At 43.6% G+C, this 20,021-nt stretch overlaps 1 protein-coding gene across 1 annotated transcript; it reads right to left on the bottom strand.

Annotated features, from left to right (window-relative positions):
• Positions 1–363: 363 nt before the first annotated feature.
• LOC142218469 (calcium-activated chloride channel regulator 1-like) lies at positions 364–18,980 on the bottom strand. The gene is made up of 14 exons (XM_075287219.1): positions 18,825–18,980; positions 17,616–17,750; positions 16,781–16,931; positions 15,147–15,255; positions 14,708–14,885; positions 13,491–13,715; positions 12,504–12,731; positions 10,848–11,025; positions 8,063–8,169; positions 5,777–5,998; positions 5,385–5,655; positions 4,850–5,014; positions 1,943–2,170; positions 364–755 (listed from the first exon to the last, which is right to left on the bottom strand). Exons 1-14 carry the CDS (start codon positions 18,978–18,980, stop codon positions 364–366), a joined length of 2,745 nt encoding a protein of 914 aa, XP_075143320.1.
• Between the last annotated feature and the right edge of the window lie 1,041 nt (positions 18,981–20,021).

The following is a 20,021-nucleotide window of genomic DNA, read 5'->3' as shown; positions in this document are numbered from 1 at the left end:
TGCCTACTATAAACGGTGCGTCACTCCATTCATTATGAGAATAAATAGTATTCGGCATATATATTCCTACAGATTTTTAATTTATTAGGTTTTTTTTAGTATTTAGAAGGTTTTTATTTATTGTGATTTTTTTGATCTTTTGCAATAGAGAAGAGATTTTGAGGGAAGTCTATTATATACACTAGAAGGTCACGCGTTCAGTCACTCTTGTTTAAGAAATTTTAGTAGAATTGCAAATTTTTCAACCCAGAAGCTAGAGTAAGCAAAGTGTTTGTCATAGGGCAGAGATAGTATTTGCACCCAATGACTCCCAAGTCCTGCCATAGTACCAGATTTCTCATGGGAGTAGAGTTATGTCCGGGGTCAGTTCACTTTTGGTGCGGGGCACTTTGGCTTGGGCTTAGATGGACACTTTCTTGGCTGTGTCGGAGCAGAGTCACATACTTGGACGTACTTAGTAGCACAGGTTGTAGTCTTCTGTATGGGACATTGTGTAGTGTCTGCTGTTGTAGGTACCCAGATTGCGGCCTGTGCTATATTAGATGGCGCCGACTTCTGCAGGTTCTTATCCACAGCTATTAAAGCAAAATAAAAGATGGTGACGTCTTCTATATCAGGTGTAGGATGAAACGTGAAGGTTTCAGGTGATCCGGCTGCACTGGGTCTGAGCCCGGTGATGTCCACCATAGCAGATCCCTCGAAGTCATCCCTGAGTTCTGTCATGTTGCTGCTCACTCTTAAGTTGTAGCTCTGAGCTGGAAATAAAAGTCCAAAAATGAATGTCTGAATAGGAGTAGAACACAAGAATAAGAGATCATCTTGGTCATTGCAAATGTTACCTAACAGCTGTCCTCACTGCTTGGTAAGGTCATTGCCCCGTCCAGAGGTGTAGCTAGGAACACCAGGACCCCATAGCAAGATATTGACTGGACCCCCTGGTCCCCACACAGTAGAAGGTGCCCTGTCCTGACCTCCACACATTATAATACTCCCTTTACTCACCCCACCATCGGTATAGTGCCCCTTTTTTGACCCACATACAGTATACTGGTCCCATACAGTATACTGCCCATTTCCTGCCCCCTCTACAGTATACTGTCTCTTTAGAGACCCCAGTACAGTCTGCTACAGTGGTAGTTTTGCCTCAATCTTATTTATAGGGAATAAGTGTCTACAGCGAATAAAAACCCTTTAATAAGAGGAAATATATTATACGTACCCTCAAATTGTGCCATCTAAAACTACAGCAAAAACAAGCCCTCATATGACTATGTGGACAGAGAAATAAAATATCAATAAAATGTATTATTATTATTATTTAAATATTATTTATTATTTTATTTTATTATCCTTATACTATATTATTATTATTTTTTTATTAATATAATACAATATAATATAATAATATAATTCTTATTTTAGTATTACTTTGATATTATTTTTACATTTTAATATATTATTTTAATATTATTTTAAGATTATATTATTGTAATAATAATAATTATTATTATTATTATTATTCATGGTTTTTGGAATTTTGTGAAAATGGAAAACTATGGACAAAAAAAATAAAAATATTGCTATGTCCTGAAGTTCAAAAAAAGAATTGTTCTCAAGGGGCTGGACGTTGAACCAGTAGGGGGCAGCGATGCTTTGGAAAATCTAACAACCTGAGCTCTAACAGGAAATCAGCAGAATAGGAAAGTTGGCTGCAAATCGACAAGGCTCAAGGGGGTTATTGCTTTCCACAGCAAGTCTGCTTAGCTATGCAGACGTCTGAGAAAGCTGGGTGAATGTAATACTCAGACACAGCTGAATACGACCCAAGGACTTTGTATTATTTTTTAATATTACAAGTTAAAAAAAAAATCATCATCAAAACGATTTTTCCCAAAATCATATTAGTGTAGATTTTCCCCCAGTGTGGGATAAAATGTCATACCGCTTCCATCATCCAGATCGTCACCAGGTGCTGTCCAGGATAAGACAATGCTCTCATCTATACGCTTTGCCTCTAAATCTGTAATTTTCCCCGGTGGGTAAACATCTGTTTCTGTGCTGACGACACCAGACACTGTGAAGGATCCGCCAGCAGCGATTCTCCTGAGTGAGTCCAGCGCAGGCAGAACATCAGCTTGTGGAGGCTTTGATGGGTTCATCACGACCTTACCTGTGATGGGTGTATGGGAAGTTATGATAGAGAACAGATCGTCCTGTATCCACTGAAAGGATACAGATGGCTGAACGGAATACATCAACTATATCTCCTATTTCCTGGATTCATTTTTATACATTTTTGATTTACTTTTTTAAAAAACCAATCCCAATAAACGTAAAAAAATCTATCAATGATTGTGACAAATAAACCAATAATAATAAACTATATATACTGAACTTAAAGGGATTGTCCAGGCAAAAATGGAAAAACCTTTTAACATTTAAATCAACTGGGGGAATTGAAAAAATTTTTTTAAAAAATCATACTCACCTGTCCCGATGCTCCAGTGTGCTCCCGGTTTTTCTGCTGAATGGGTCTCTTCTGGAGTTCTGCTGAAGCTGCTGATCTGTCCAGGTTGGCCTGGTGCTAATGTTAACTGTTTCGCATTGAAATGGTAATGCAGCTGCAGCCCATGACAGCAAAACCGGTTCTTGCTTGCAATCATACTCTCTGCCAATGTATTAGTCTCCAGGACTGTGCCTAAGTACTCATCTGTAGGGGGCGCTGACCCTTGAAGACTCACCATCTAAAGGCCCCCCCTGCTACAATCAACTCTGCTTCATCCACCTCACTCCTGCTCCCAAAATAACCCAGCTCTGCTCCATCTCTGCTTCCTGCAATTAGCAATATTTCTGTTGGCATGTTGTTAACCACTTTGTAGCAATTACATTAGCTTTGATATCTCTGTTTCTATACCCTGCTTCTCCCCCCTCCCTGTCTCTATCTGCATATATCCACACCCCAGTTCACATCTAGGGTTGTATAAATGTAAGTGCTTAGGTCATTGTGGCCTAGGTCATTGTGCAATCCAAGCGTGCAAGGAACAGAATGTAACACAAACCAACTACTTCTAACTTGTCTATTGTCTAACAGAAATGCTTCTCATTGTAATCACTGTTGTTCTTCCTGTACTTGTAAAAACCACTTTTCCACCCCAAACCAGCCATGTCAGTAACAGATTCCTCATCTCTCCATCTCTCCTACCTCACCATCTGACTTTCTCTGCACAGCTCCTCACAAACCTGCAGGCTTTCCGCCCCAGACACACACAACCCCCCCGCACCCTCTCCTACTTACACCTGCTGTCCCTCTCTCTGCTACTCCTCACTTCTGGTGACATAGCTCCTAATCCTGGACCACCCCAGCAAACCCCTACTTTCGGCTCATTCTCCACACCTGGTATCAGCGCACGGATCCCCTTAAATCTTAAACCTCACTCGCTCCTGACCCTCCCCCCGTCCTCTCTGGTGCACTATGGAACGTTCGCTCCACATGCAATAAACTCGACTACATCAACGACCTTTTCATTTCTAATGAATCTACATTTATCGGAATCATAGAAACATGGTTGACCCCCTCAGACACTAGGCTACGACTAAGAAAGGTTCTCTTTCGAAACTCGTTAGCTAGTAGATGTGGCCTTTCACTATTATGGGAATTACTATCTGTGTCTAACCATCCCGATGATTTTACATGTACAAGTTTAATAAAGAGGCATTTTAAAGAAATGGACCCTGCTGAACTTTGTCTTCTATTCAAGTTTTCCTGTCCTGACCTCGGCTTGTTATCTTATTGTGATCCTGCTCTGCCTGTCCTGACCTCGGCCTGTTATCTTATTGTGATCCTCCTCTGTCTGTCCTGACCTCAGCTTGTTATCTTATTGTGATCCTCCTCTGCCTGTCCTGACCTGGGCTTGTTATCTTATTGTGATCCTCCTCTGCCTGTCCTGACCTGGGCTTGTTATCTTATTGTGATCCTGCTCTTCCTGTCCGGACCTGGGCTTGTTATCTTATTGTGATCCTGCTCTGCCTGTCCTGACCTCGGTCTGTTATCTTATTGTGATCCTCCTCTGCCTGTCCTGACCTTGGCTTGTTATCTTATTGTGATCCTGCTCTGCCTGTCCTGACCTCGGCTTGTTATCTTATTGTGATCCTGCTCTTCCTGTCCTGACCTCGGCCTGTTTCCTCACCTTGTCTCTGTGTGTGTGTTCATAACCTACCATACGCTATAAGGCATCTGTGTTATTGCTGCCTGCCTGTGTTTTACCCGTGCTTGGATATCCATCTTTAAACCTATGCAGTGTGTCCTGACCTCTGCCTGGATCCTGTCTAAGACCTCACTTCTTGCCTATCACTTTGGTGCCTCCACATGGTGTTTCTCAATGTTCCAGGGTGAGCTGTAACCTATACTGGGACTATTCCTAGAGGTAACAACCTGAAACGTACCTTGAAGTTTCTGGACCCCAATACAAAATAGGTAATGGTCCCCCTACTTACCACATTCTATCTATAATACTGGTGCTTCCTTATTGTTGTAGAGAAACCTTTGGACCCCCTGAGGCTCCTGGGACTGGTTTTGGTTGCTAATTCTCTACACCTCCTGTAGCTATGCCTCTGATAGCAACCTGGTAGTCCCCTACAGTGAAGACCAGATTCCAGTATAGGGTGTTAAAGGGTGAAAACCACGGAACCTAAGAAGTAGCCCAAAATTAAACCTATTGGGCGATACAGGGGGTCCATGCCTACTCTGCGTCACAACTATAACACAGGCTCGGAATCAGTACATGATATGTTACAGTTGCTTAACACAGATGGGAGTACGTGGGTATACGTTGTATAACTACACATTTACCGTTTTCAACAAAACCGGGTAAGGCGAAGACACGATTCTTCAGATGGGTGAGTCTGCACTCACTCTCATCACAGGTGACTCGTGCTTTCAGACCATATCTGCCACTTACGCTGAACCTAAAGAAGTATTTTGAGTAGATTCCGTCATCTTTTACAATATCAGCACCTTTGAATAGAAATATACCATGTAAGGGGATGCTCCGCCATTGATGGGCACAGTCAATATTGTTATCAAGTGTATAAATCTACATTATAATGTATATTACTCTAGGTTAGTGGTCTTTTACAGAACCTTAATCCTCTGCTTCCCTTAATACACATTGTCAAATGACAGAATTCTGACTACCTACAGCTGCCACTAGGGGGAGCATCTTGAAGAGAGAAATACATAGTTCCTATAGGACTCAGTGTTAATCTTGTCTTCACTGGGCCCTCAAGCTCCCTCTAGTGGTGGCAGTAGTATGTCATAATATATGATCTCCTTGTTAAAGTTGATTGGATTGTTCAGCAAATTGATTAAATAAATGTTTCCCTACCTGCACCATTATCCAGAAGGTCGAGAACAATAGGGGCGCCCTTTTCTGGGGTGATAATGGCAGTGACCTTTGCCCCTTTCACTTGTAGTTGCCCCTGGCTCACAGAAGCGTAGACGACCATGGGGTTGGGGTACTTCTTTGTGTCATTATTCATATGGACATTTACAGTGACCGGCGGGACGGTTACGTCTGAGGACTTTGATGTCACTGTTATGCCTAAGACTTGGGCTTGTGTGAAGTTGTTGCACAGGGTGTATTTCCAGACTCCTCTCTAGAAAATATAATAAAGGGTTAAACGTACAGTGAGTATTAAGGCTTTCTAGCGGTATATAAAACCGCAGGTACCTGAAGGGCCTCTATAAATGAGAATATGAATTGTTCCTTTAAGTCACCTTGGCTATTCCTGGAACGTTCATTCGGCTCAAGTGTGAGGCCTCTGTAGTGGTAAAATTTGCAGTAGTATATACTTCTGTATCCGGGTCCTCCAGGGTGATAGATGGTTCTGAAGACTGCCAGGTAACAGTAAAGAAAATGTCTGCCCCTGCTGTGCTGTCCACATACACAGGGTCACTGACACATTGTCCAGGGTTCACATTGATGGTAGCGCCCTCTAGCTGTCACATGCAAAGAAAATGATAAACACGGCATAAAGTACATGGCCATCAAAGGGGTTCTCTACATTAGACAATCCCAATCTGTTAGTAGGGTTCATTGCCCATAACATGATCACAGAATTATCCAGTGATTGGGGAAATCTTGCTGCAAGTGAACAATTTCCCTGCAGTGCCCCCACAGGAAAAATCAAGTATTACACAATGTCCATTCAAATCAAGGGACTGTCTATGTCATGCAGGACAGGTCTGGTCCTCCAAAAAGACGCTGAAAAGAAGACCCCCTTCCTATTAACTCAGAAGTCCCTAATAGGGTTTATGGACAACTCCTCTAAGATCTAATAGGGATCTTTGGTCACAGTAAAATTCTACAATCTGATACACATATATCCCTGAATATCTTTATATAGACCTATGGATTCCTTATATAATCCAACTAGCTGGTACCCGTGACTTCGTCTGCGGTGATTGTAGCAGTGGGTATATACAGGCGTGGGTAAGGTTTTCGTACTGTGTATAAGGTATGGGATATGAAATGTAACTTTGTATCTTGTTTTTGCTGTAATTCAGAGAATACGTGAGACTTTTGTGTTGAAGTTAATTTGTATTTGAGCTGCTATATATACGGTGTTCTGAGAAACTTTACATAGTGACTTTGGGACAGAAGTATTTGAAGTTAACCCTTTCCCGCTGATGGCATTTTTTGATTTTCGTTTTTCGTTTTTGACTCCCCTCCTTCTAAACCCCATAACTTTTTTATTTCTCCGCTCCCAGAGCCATATGAGGTCTTAATTTTTCCTGGGACAAATTTTTCTTCATGATGCCACCATTATTTATTCTATATAATGTACTGGGAAGCAGGGAAAAAATTCAGAATGGGGTGGATTTCAAGAAAAAATGCATTTCTGCGACTTTCTTACGGGCTTTGGTTTTACGGCGTTCACTGTGCAGCCAAAATGACATGTCCCCTGTATTCTGTGCTTCGTTACAATTCCGGCGATACCAAATTTATATGGTTTTATTTACATTTTGACCCCTTAAAAAAAATCCAAAACTGTGTTAAATTTTTTTTTTTTTTTGAAAAGTCGCCATATTCCGACAGCCGTAACTTTTTTATATGTGCGTGTACGGGGATGTATAGGACGTCTTTTTTTGCGGGGCTGGGTGTACTTTTTAGTTCTACCATTTTCGGGAAATGTTATTGCTTTGATCACTTTTTATTCAAATTTTTATCAGAATCAAAACAGTGAAAAAACGGCGGTTTGGCACTTTTGACCATTTTTCCCGCTATGGCGTTTACCGAACAGGAAAAATATTTGTATAGCTTTGTAGAGCGGGCGATTTTGGGCGCGGGGATACCTAACATGTATGTGTTTCACAGTTTTTAACTACTTTTATATGTGTTCTAGGGAAAGGGGGGTGATTTGAATTTTTAATCCTTTTTTTTTTTTTATAATATTTTTTTTACTTTTTTTTAAACTTTTTTTTTTCATTTATTAGACCACCTAGGGGTATTGACATGGGTGGGTGGTGTCGCGGATTGTCAGAGCGGTGGGGGTTGGCAAACATGGCTGCTCCGGAGCGTTAAAGAGAACCTCCTGGAGTATCGGTAAGGTGAGGGGCAAAGTGGTAAAGTCTATGTATATGTGATTGTGTGGGGTTAGGGGCGAGGCTGCAGAGGGCAATATGAATTTTGCGACTTGCTATGGTCCAAAGTGTGTGAGATTGCAGAGATGGTGGTGTGAGTTTGGGTGTTGTGGGCGTCCTGGCGCAAACGTATGTGCGCTATTGTGACGAAAAGTAGCCTATTGCGCAATCGAGTGTACTAACTATGTTTGTGGAAACTTTCAGCCAAATCGGTCGAGCGGGTTTTGCGTGATTGAGGAACAAACATCCAAACATCCAAACACACAAACCCACAAACATCCAAACTCACAAACTTTCACATTTATAATATTAATAGGATAGTATCGCCAGATGTCTGAATTTAGGGCTTGGCAAAATTTTACGACATGCCACTGAATGCTACACGTAGAATCATACGGTGTTATACAAGCGCTGCATTACCTGGCTGACCCTGCCATATCCGCCTCCATTTTCATTCGAAATTCCAATAAAGGCGGCAATCATATCAGTCGATTCCAGATCATCTGTCACAAAATATTTTAGACCCCCTGAAAGAAAAAAAAATGTAATTTTATTTCTTCTACTAGATTGGATGTTATGCACAAGGGTCCTTTCTTATCATCCTCCAGGATCTAGTTATCCCAAGATGAGTGGAGAGAGGTAAGCAAAGGCAAGGAAGGACATGTCTCCTGTGTATTCGGTTAAAGGGGCTCTATCATTGGGAAAAGTCATTTTTAACTAATCACATCCTTGCATAGGTTTTAGAAAGGCTATTCCACACCTACCTTTAGTATGTAGATTGCCTCAGTGGTTTCTGAATAAGTCCGTTTTTATTCATATGCTAATGAGATTCCAGCCAGCACAGGAAGTTCCCAGCAGCACTTGTCCCTGCTATTATCTCCAATGTGTGTGTGCAAACAGGAAGCTGGGTCATCATCAGCAGCAGCCTGTGCTGTATACAGCCATAGCAAACAATAGCAAAGAGGGTGCTATCCCAGTCTAATTAGCATATGAATGCAAAACCGACTTATTTAAAAACCACTGAGGCAATTTACATACTAAAGGTAGGTGTGGAATAGCCTTTCTAAAAACCATGTTACTTACCTCTCCGGGCAGGTTCGGGCCTACCGTCCCTGGCGTCCCTGGTAATGTGATGTCCCGGGTCATGTGATGTCATTGATGATGGCCGACACCACCGAGGACTGCAGCGGAGCTGGAGATAGGTGAGTAACAGTGTTTTTTTATACTCTGGGGTGTGAAAAGAACCCAGAGTATAATAATTGTTCATGGGTGTCCACTTTGGGGCATAATACTGTGTGCAGGGCCACTATGGTGCATAATACTGTGTGCAGGGGCCACTATGGGGTATAATACTGTGTGCAGGGACCACTATGGTGCATAATACTGTGTGCAGGGGCCACTATGGGGCATAATACTGTGTGCAGGGACCACTATGGTGCATAATACTGTGTGCAGGGGCCACTATGGGGCATAATACTGTGTGCAGGGGCCACTATGGTGCATAATACTGTGTGCAGGGGCCACTATGGGGCATAATACTGTGTGCAGGGGCCACTATGGTGCATAATACTGTGTGCAGGGGCCACTATGGGGCATAATACTGTGTGCAGGGGCCACTATGGGGTATAATACTGTGTGCAGGGGCCACTATGGTGCATAATACTGTGTGCAGGGGCCACTATGGGGCATAATACTGTGTGCAGGGGCCACTATGGGGCACAATACTGTGTGCAGGGGCCGCTATGGGACATAATACTGTGTGCAGTGCCACTATGGGGCATAATACTGTGTGCAGGGGCCACTATGGGGCATAATACTGTGTGCAGGGGCCACTATGGGGGATAATACTGTGTGCAGGGGCCACTATGGGGCATAATACTGTGTGCAGGGGCCACTATGGTGCATAATACTGCGTGCAGGGGCCACTATGGAGCATAATACTGTGTGCAGGGGCCACTATGGTGCATAATACTGCGTGCAGGGGCCACTATGGTGCATAATACTGCGTGCAGGGGCCACTATGCTGTGATAATACTGTGTGCAGGGGCCACTATGGGGGATAACGCGGGGGGGGGGGGATTCGGGGGGCCCCATGTCAAAAGTTCACCACGGGGCCCGCTGTTACTAGTTACGCCACTGGTCAAGGGGTTTGTTAGTCACCATTGGTGACCGCTGTTTTAGCAGTCTGTATATCTACTGATGGACCAGAACAACACAGGCGCAGATATGAACATAGCATTAGCTGTAGGCCTTCTATCTACTTCTAGCATATTTTAATTTGTCTTTTATGATATCTGCCGCTGGCTGATATTGGAACTGCTCTGAAAATTCCGGAATAGATTAGGTTATAAAGAATGGATAAGACTGATGTGTAATCCAATCCTATATTTGTTCCCAATGAAAAATAAGCAGTGTGGGAATTAAGTATGGCATTAAAAAAATCCGCCCACCTGGGACACTGCAAAAACCGCTCAAAGCACTATCAGGATAAGTTCACATGGAGTTTTTTGGACTAGATTTGGATGTGGGAAGCCGTCTTAGAATCCAAAAAACGCCTCCCGCGGTTAGCCGTGACTGGATGCCGGTGCAGTGTAACATCATCCAGTCGCAGCACTCCGCTCCGGATTAGGCCCAAATGAATGGGCCTAGACAAGAGGGAGTCTCTCACCGCCGACGCTGCGGTTGATTCAGCCGCGGAATCCATGGCAAGATAAGGCAGCTCCACGAGCAGGAAAAAAGAAGTGAATGTCTCCCATTGAAGTCAATGTTGGATTCCACATCAAAATCTGGTCCAAAAAACTCCATGTGAACTTACCCTAAAAGAGAGAAGCTGCAACCTCTCCTGACATGGATATTTTATTAAATCTAAAATCCTGTTTCATGTTTTTTTATATCCCGGCTGTATGCTTTTCCTCTATTACACTTCCTGGAAATGCATGGGCAAAATAACAACTAGGTGTTACAAGAGCTTTCCCTTTGTCACTTGGACGTGTTCCTACACAGGCTGACACTATCAGGACTGACTGATAACCCAGTTATCAGCCTGTTTTAATTTCCATGAGGAACAAAAGAGGAACATTTCAATACGGTTCCAGGAAAAGGAGACTCAGAATAAAAGGGGTGGCTCTTCTAGGCTCCTGAGTCCCGGTGTTACTAGTATACATGTAACCTGGCACGCAGTAGGATTGCCCAGTATATTCCTCACCTGTCGCATCAGCTATTTGCTCCAGATCATTGGACGCCTCATTGCTCAGGGCTATGACGTGAATGATGGCTCCGCTGTCTCTAATCTCTGGTAGACATTTAAGGGAACCCTTTGAATTGTCTCCATCTTCTAGAAATATTATCTCAGTGCCATGTAGTGATCCGCTCTTCTTATTAACCTGTGTGATAATAAACCAAATTATTGCCATAGAATTGTAGAAATATATCACAGAAAATCGAGCCCATTACAGCACAAGCTTCAAGTTGTATGGAGACATAATATGGCAACAGTGGGATAACTAGGAATGGCGTGGCCCCGTGGTGAACTTTTGACATTGCCCCCCCCCCCCCCCGACTGCCTTCCTCCCCCAACCGACCCCCACCATGTAGACCCCAACCGACCGACCCTCCCCCGCATTCTTGCATATACTATTATGCCCCATAGTGGCCCCTGCGCACAGTATTATACCCCGTAGTGGACCCTGCACCCACTGTTATGCCCCATAGTAGCCCCTGCACATAGTATTATGCCCCATAGTGAACTCTGCACACATTATTATGCCCCATAGTGACCCCTGCACAAAGTACTATGTCCCATAGTGGCCCCTGCACACAGTATTATGCACCATAGTGGCCCCTGCGCACAGTATTATGTCCCATAGTGGCCCCTGCACACATTATTATGCTCCATAGTGGCCCCTGCACACAGTATTATGCCCAATAGTGGTCCCTGCACACAGTATTATGCCCCATAGTGGCCCCTCCACACATTATTATGCCCCATAGTGGCCCCTGCACACATTATTATGCCCCATAGTGGCCCCTACAAACAGTATTATGCCCCATAGTGGCCCCTACAAACAGTATTATGCCCCATAGTGGCCCCTGCACACAGTATTATGCCCCATTGTGGACCACCCATAAACAATTATTATACTCTGGGGTCTTTTCAGACCCCAGAGTATAACAATCAGAGACCCATGTGAGGATACAAACATAAAAAAAAACATGTTGCTTACCTCTCCTGGGCTCCAGCGCACTCCCGGCTGTTGTCGGCTATCTTCAATGATGGACTGGACGTAACTTGAGGAGGCGCTTGTGTCGCATCGCATAATGACGCAGGCCCCTGCCCTTGATGACGTCTGGGATGTCATTAAGTAGGCCCGAAGCCTTCCAAAGCCAGTGAACACTGATAGCAGTGTTTGTGGGGTTCGCGGGCCTGGGGCCTTACTTACTGATCTCAGCTCCTGCTCACAGCCGCCTCCGCAGAAGGGGAAGTGCCGGCGGCCGTGACCAGGAACCAGGATCAGTAAGTAAATAGGGCCCATTACCTCTCCAGAGTTACTCCAGCAAGTAATAGCCTATTAAAAAACAAACAAACTCTGTGGTAGCCGCTGCCGCTGGGGCCCCCTAATGTCCCGGGTCCTGTGGGCAGCAGCTACCAATACTACCCTGGTAGTTACACCGCTGTGGCAACCATACAATTCCATGGGCCCACATCACAATTTCATACAGAAGGTTTTCCATTGGTTTCATACCATGTCATGTTCCGTCTCATGCCACATATAATCCACCCTAGGTGTCCTGCTCCCTGTAGAGACCCCCTTCATAACAGAGTGACGCCAAATGGCAGCAGAGTTAAAAAGAACCAACTTACATTGAATGCAGTGCGAATACCCAAACAGAAGTCAGATCCAAACGTGGTGACGGTTGTTGGAAGTCGAGATTTCAGAGACTCTCGGACGTTGTCATTAGTGATTTGTTGCAGCTCAGATAGGATATATGAAAATTCGTGGAACTCGACAAGACCAACGTAAGTTCCTGTTGCGAGGCTTTCAGTGAGGAAGATGTCCGCCGCCTGATGTGCTCGCCATAAACGATTGTGCTGCAGTAGTCAAAAGGTTCGGATTTGGTTTTATAAATAAATATGACATGAGATGGCAGTCATTGCAGGGTGCAGGGTGCAGCGGAGCCGGAGCTCTGCTATAATCTATGGACATCAATGTATACTTTACAGATACAGAAAAAGTACAATGGTAAATACACTATGTTATACTGATCCTGGGTTACAGCTTTATTATACTCCAGAGCTGCATTCACAATTCAGCTCATTTACGATAGACACAGTTTACTTTCAGACATCGCACTGACAGCTTGGTTACATTTGTGACCTGGCATGACCGTGGCATGATAACACCTGGCTTTGTAATAGAAGTTTGCAAGATCTCATAGACTTTAGTGGATGTTGCGTACAACATTTCTGTGATATGTTGGTTATTTACAGTCAATTCACATCCCTAAAAAAGTTGCACAAATGATTTGCTAGTGTGGCCCTAGCCTAAGAGGACTTCTGTGGTGTTTCAATGATGGGCAATAAAGTGAGCCACCAGTACCCCCACCGATCAGCCAAGGGGCCCCTTCACAAGGCGCAGCATACAGAAGCCCAATCCTGGTCCTGTATATAAGCCCATACAAGTGAACACAGTCTCGGGGCAATGGCATTCTCCATTGCACGGATGCAGCACCACTGCCCCTGTGCCTGGTATAACAAGGGCCAATGCCCATTTGTTCTGATAATCGTGGGGTCCCGGGGGTTGAGCGCCCAACATTCATACATTGATCCCTGTGGTATGGTAGGACTCACCGACATCATACTTTCCGATACATCTATTGCCAGAGTGATCACTCGCTCCCGGTATCGTATGAGAGAGAAGGTCGGTGTGGGAATGCTGAAATTCTCCTTTGGTTCAGTCGAAACAATATCACTGGATTTCTTTATAATGTCCCAGGTACTGTGACAGTCGCACATCCGATTCTGCATCGTTGGAGCCTCCATATTATGAGTAGTCTCATCACAGAACCCAGAAACCTGTATACAACAAACACATAAAGTGGATACATTGTATATAAATATGAAGCAATAAAGCTAATAGTGATGAAGCATGACATATGGACATACACATGTATTCGCCAATCCTCAGGACAGGGGATCATTGTCTGATCCCTGGGGGTTTGACTATTTGGTTCCTCAGAAATCAGGATGGGGTCTGCAGTTCTCCCTAGGTGCTTTTGTTCAGGGTTGCTTGCTATAGAGGGCAGCAAACAGAGGCACTGTCTCCCTGTTTACATCTTGGGAGACAGATTTGCATATTCTTCCCATAGGTGCTTTATGTTAATGGATCAGTAGGGGAGGGGGATGCCTGGACACCACTCCATTCACTTCTATGGAGCTGCTGTACTGGTAGTCTCATAGGAGTACACAAAGCAATGTCTATACATGTGCACCACCACTCTATTCACATGGAGACCTCAGGAAAACTTGTCGCCTTCAGTCTCCTGATCGCTGGGCCTGACCCCAGCCCCCAGTGATCTGACACTTATCCCCTATTCTATGGATATGCATATAATATCCCTTTAAGAATAAAGGTAAACTGTTAAGGATATCATTTTATTGTAAATACTGCAATGTGATACGTACAAAACCAATATCCTACCCTTTGTCTGATCCCTCTCCCAGACTATTATGTGTAAACATTCCCCAGGACGCTCCTTGATAATCCAGTTATCCGTGACCGTGTGCAAATCAGATGCCTATGTTATCTTTAACCCTTGTTTTGCTGTAGTAATCATGTATGTACCTCTAGTCTGCCCCAAATGGCCCCCAAATCCTTACGTTGCATTTCTTATGGTGGAATATGTTTTATAATAAAATCTCTGCAGTATGTACGGTATTCCTCCTAGGATCAATCACCACAACTATTTGTGGATGTCTCTAGCCAAAAGTTTAGCCTATACCTTCCGCCATATTGATATGGGTGCCTTTGAGATGATCACTATGATCATGTCTGCCATTGTACTCACAGACTGGAGAGCAGGAGCATACATGATGGATTCAGCAGCAAAAACATCCTTTTCGGGGAAGAAAGTACAATCTTGCGTAAAGACGCCGGTGTCACGATGGATCCTACATGGCCTTGTTACACAGGACTGTTCCTTAGGTTGCAGCACTCGGTACGTGCCATTGATACTAACCGAACACCTAGAAATAATACAAAGTATTATGGTATGTTGTATAATATATCCATACAGTATGGCACGGCATATATCCTTTGGCGTACACATCCCACAAGTTGAGAACCTACGTCAGCTCTATCTAAGAGATGTGTTACTTTGTATATAGCACATTCTATCACTTGCCCCTCCAAGGGGCTGTTGAATGGGCAACAACCATTGATTGGGGTTTCTATGATTGATCCATCAGGTTATATCTATAGTCAATCTTATGAATGCAGTTTAATACCTTGTGGCCTCTACTTGACCTTTTCCAGAAATATAGAATGGCTGATCGGGGTTGTGCTCCTCAAAAACTCCCCAACGAAGATGAGCCCACTCATGAACAAAAACCTTCCCTGGAAATATAAGAGAATATACAGAGAGGTTCTGTCATTAGTACTTAACAGATTTATGCTAAAATCCCATCATGTAGGAATTTGATGTTGAATTTGTCAAGAAGAACATTTCTGCTTCAGGAATTTGAAGCAGATTTTTCTGCTCGTCAAAAACAGACGAGGATTTGACGGTGAATTTGAAGCTGATTTTGATGCTGAATTTGGGCCAGAATTTGGAGAAGAATGATACCGTATTTTGCCTGCATTGAGCAAGGCCGAAAACCACAAGTAGATTTTGACAAATTCCACGTACAATTCCGCACCAATGCAGCAATTTTTGCACCTCCCATTCGTTTCAATGGGAGTTCACAGCAGAATCCTCCAGAAGAATGAGCTGAAAAAAAAAATCACCTACTGCCTCCCATTGAAATGAATGGCTGGCAGATTTAAGCTGGATTCCACATCAAGTTCTGTGTCAAATTCCTACATGTGAACACCCCCTTAAAGGGGTATTTCAGGAATTACATGTTAACTGTCGGATTAGTGAGGGTCTGACCAATTACAAGAACAGGGGTCCTATGCGCTTTGTATGTATGTGCACCCTGCCGCCTCATTCATCTGCATGGGACTGCAAGTGTGAAGCCAAGAACACTGCTCGGCCGTCTCATAGAACAGAACTGAGTGTCATGACCCACCAATGCATTTATATTGGGCACACCGACCCCTATTCTAATGAGTGGTGTGAGCACATTGGTCAGACCCCTACAAATCAGTTATAGGTGTAATAATATAACTAATACTGTGTTCTGAGGCCAAGAAGAGGGATGTCAGTCAACTAGTGGGGGCAGAGCTGAGCAGCAGATAGTGAAGCCCACTGATGGAAAGCCACGCCCCTAAAGCCCCTTTTCTGCTCATTTGCATAGGGATAACTGGCAGCGTATCCTGAAAATTCATCAATAAGCTTAGATACACTTTAGATACATGACAGATGTTGGATATCGTCACCAGAAGTAGTTTGTTAGCTGACTTAGTCATCCACTTATTGGCTGAGTGTCTGAACAGTGCACTTAAGTACAGCACACACAGCGCACAAATAATGGGAACACTTCACCTGAAGTGTCCCTACTCTTCACAGGCTCTATATAGCTTGTCCATGTCACTTCTTCCTCCACCAATGCTCTCCTCCAACGTCCTCCTTCTGGCTAAGTTGGCGTCCCATGATATCAGGGGTCCAGCTAGTGTTTAGCCAGCCCCACCCTGTGGACATTTTCCTTCATGTACTGCTCAGTTGCAGACTCACATACTTACGTTCATTTCACCTTCTGTCTATTAGCCGGTGTAGGTAGAATCAATTCTGAAATGCTGCAGTTTTCATAGTGGCCACTAGATGTCAGCAAAACAAGATTCACTAGTAGAAGCAAACCATATCAATTTATGGCCTGCTGTGAAAGCTAATGCTATAATTTCATACCAGGCTAAGGATGAACCTGCAAAATTTGAAATCTGCAATGTGTTTAGGACTTTATAACGTTAGATTATTTCTTACCGAAAGGTCCATAAAGTGACGTAAAATTTTCCTGAAGCAAAAAGCTTGGTGTAAAGTGAATATATTGTCCTTGTTCCCCACATCCACCATGTTGTCTTGTGTACGGGGAATCTCCAATAGTGAGGAATGTATTCGCAATGACAACATCTGCCTGAATTGGTAACACAAAACAATTGCAACAAAATTAGCAACCAAAAGTTACTTTGTAACCCTCAGCCCTCGTAGCCTTTTATTTCAGAGTCTTAAAGGTTCAAGATAAGACGAAAAATGTCTGCTTTGTTCCTGAAACATAACACAGTCTGTATGTGCTATAGTAACATAGTGCCATGTGATAGAACTGCAATACCACTCACAACCTGCGGACGACCATGGCGCTGTTTCTGAAAGAAGAAGTGAAACCTAATGATTCTGAGCTTGCAACAATGTATACAGTCTGATATTTTGTCTATACTGATATTCTGTGTAAAAGTTTTAGGCAGGTGGGGAATAAATGCTGCACAGTAAGAATGCTTCCAGGAATAGAGGGGTTAATTCTTTGTCTATTAACAATGAATGAAGAAAAGAGAAATGTAAATCCCATCAATATTTGGTGTGACCTTTGCCCTTTGGAGGAAGAGTCCTGGAAGTGATGATATGGCCCCCACAGATATCCAGTCTGTCTGGGATGACATGAAGAGACAGACGGATTGGAGCAAGCCTACATTGACAGATCTGTGCTTCAATCTCCAAGATGGCGGTGGGAACAATCTCCCTGCTGAGTTCTGCCAAAAACTAGTTTTTGTATACCAGACAATCCCCTATGTGCTCATCCAGTCCGTGTATCTTAGAGTCTTACCTTCTCGTACCGTTCCCTCGTACGGTTGGTATAGTTCAGGGACCAAGTTGTAGGAATCAATATCTTTGTGCTGTTTATATAAAGCCTTTGTCCGGTGGCATTAAACAGGTAATACGTGGCCTCCTTCACCATTGCCTTAATAAACAGATGAGGGGTTTTATTACAAAAAAATGTGAATATGACATAAATGGAACCAATAAAAAACCAGAAATGTAACAATGTGTAGCTAATCCACAAAGAACCTACAAGAGATGCAGAATAACATTGGCTTGTAGGATAGGACTGGTTGTGCCAATGCCATACTCGATGGTTCTGTTCATGTGTCAGACAAGGTCGTTTGGTGTTTCAGATCTATGATGCTAATGTCCATGTGCTGTTCCCATGTCTAGGAAACATGTACTCCACCTAAAGCAATCCTATACCTGTATGTTTCCACTCACTTTGCATAAACAATCCTACCCATGGTGCACCTTTTATTTTTCCTTGATTTATATCTACATCTTCCTGACTACAGGACAGAGGACTGAATGTTCGGCGCTCAGGTTGCTCCTAGTCCTTGTAGTCCCCTAGAAAATACAAGTGCCTACCAGGGAAATGTAAACTCCTTAGGTTATAAGAGATATAAAAGATACCCCGGTATTCACCCTTTAACCCCTATACAGAACGTTAGCTTCACTGTAGGGATCCCTAAGTCACTGCATTCATAATAGTCTCTGATAGCAACTGCTGTAAATCTGAAACCGTAGACAAAAAGCATAGTCAGACGATGAGAGATCAGGTCATACAGAGTTCTGTAAATATCAGGGTCAGGCTGAAGCTCAGGGCAGGTGGAGTTCTACCAGTACGAGAAACCAACTCAAGGTCAGGGCAAGCAAAAAGTCAGGGATCAAAACCAAAGTAGTAGACAGAAGAAGCATCTTGACATAGTATGGGACACAAAGGAACTTATTGCTAAGGTGCTGGAATGGAACAGGGGTCCCTACGTTACCACAAGGAGATTGGCCAGGGAACCTAGCAGGGAAAGAGGAAGAAGCAAGGGGGCATCAAGCAGGGTACCTGGCTCAGTGGTGACCACAGGAGAGCAGTGACCACATGGAAAGGAGTCAGCGACAACAATGCAGTGGAGTGGTTCGAAACAAATGTTCAGTTCCATTATATCAGATGTATATTTTCTCTCATCTTTCAGAGGGTCAATCTACATGCTCTTACCTGAATTTTTTCTATGATGGCAACATCTTCTGGTACCCCAGGGTGTATTGCAATTACGATATCCTCATATCCTCCAGCATTGCATTGTACCATAGAAGCCTCGGTGGAGAAGAAGACTTGAAATCCCAGCAGAGCGAGCACAGCCCCGGCTGCCATCTTGGGTAACCTTTACCTAACTAAATTCTTCCTTTATGATGGTTGAGTGTTTTGTGATCGCAAAGTTTATTATGACTTTATTGCTTCATCTCACAGATGATTGGGTTTGAGGGTAATCTCAGCTTAGTCAATAAGATAGTTAAACCATCGGTGATGTTCTGGTGAGACTGCAATGTACTGAAAGTACCGAAAGTAGGTTTGTTTATCTTGAGTTTTATGAACGTTTTTGTAATATCTTATGTAGGACATAGGCAGAAGTGGGGGCTGACATGGCAATGTCATAATGGGGTCTGGTACTGGTTTGCACCCCGGACATTTCTTACCCAAGAAGATGAGCATTCCTGTACGAACTATACACTGTTACTGGACATGAGTTTGGGTCAGGACCAAGAACGGGAAATACTGAAATCTCCCTCCCAGAGAGGCCAAACCCAGGAGCGGCTAAGTGCCAGGTCTATAAAAAATGACAAGACATGGAGACCTGCGGCCCACGGTTTCATCATTATCCTTGCAATAGTACAGTGGTTTTATTTTCTTGTAGGAGAGGGTGCGTGACAATCCTCAGGGCTCCACAAAACCAACATATTTGTTACGCAGAAACTTTTGACTGTTCTGAAGCAAACTGCACACCATGGCTAAATACCACATGTAGGCTTGTCAGCATGGTGTGCCTGTCGTCTTCTAGATCTCTGAAGGCCACCAGTGTCATCCTTTATTGGTTTCTTGGGTGGTTCGCCTATTGCGTTACTCTTCCCATAAGAGTGCTATGGCACCTTATAAAATATCAGGACCAGATTTGGATGTTGGAGTTGTTTTACAGCATGAGCCCAATACTTATATCTGCAGAACAGTGCTCCTCGTGTCATATGGAAGATTCTCAGTTTTTATATGACACCAGTTCTATCTGTATTATTGACAGAAATATTACCAGTTGAAAACACAATTGGGATTGCGACCATCTGCCTATAAATATGTCAATCTCGACTGTGTATTCAACTGATGATTTCTCTCGACATAAGACAGGTAGAACTGTCATCTGGG

Source organism: Leptodactylus fuscus, chromosome 9, assembly GCF_031893055.1.
Source record: "Leptodactylus fuscus isolate aLepFus1 chromosome 9, aLepFus1.hap2, whole genome shotgun sequence".
NCBI lineage: Eukaryota > Metazoa > Chordata > Amphibia > Anura > Leptodactylidae > Leptodactylus > Leptodactylus fuscus.
This window is presented reverse-complemented; position numbering and strand designations above follow the sequence as displayed.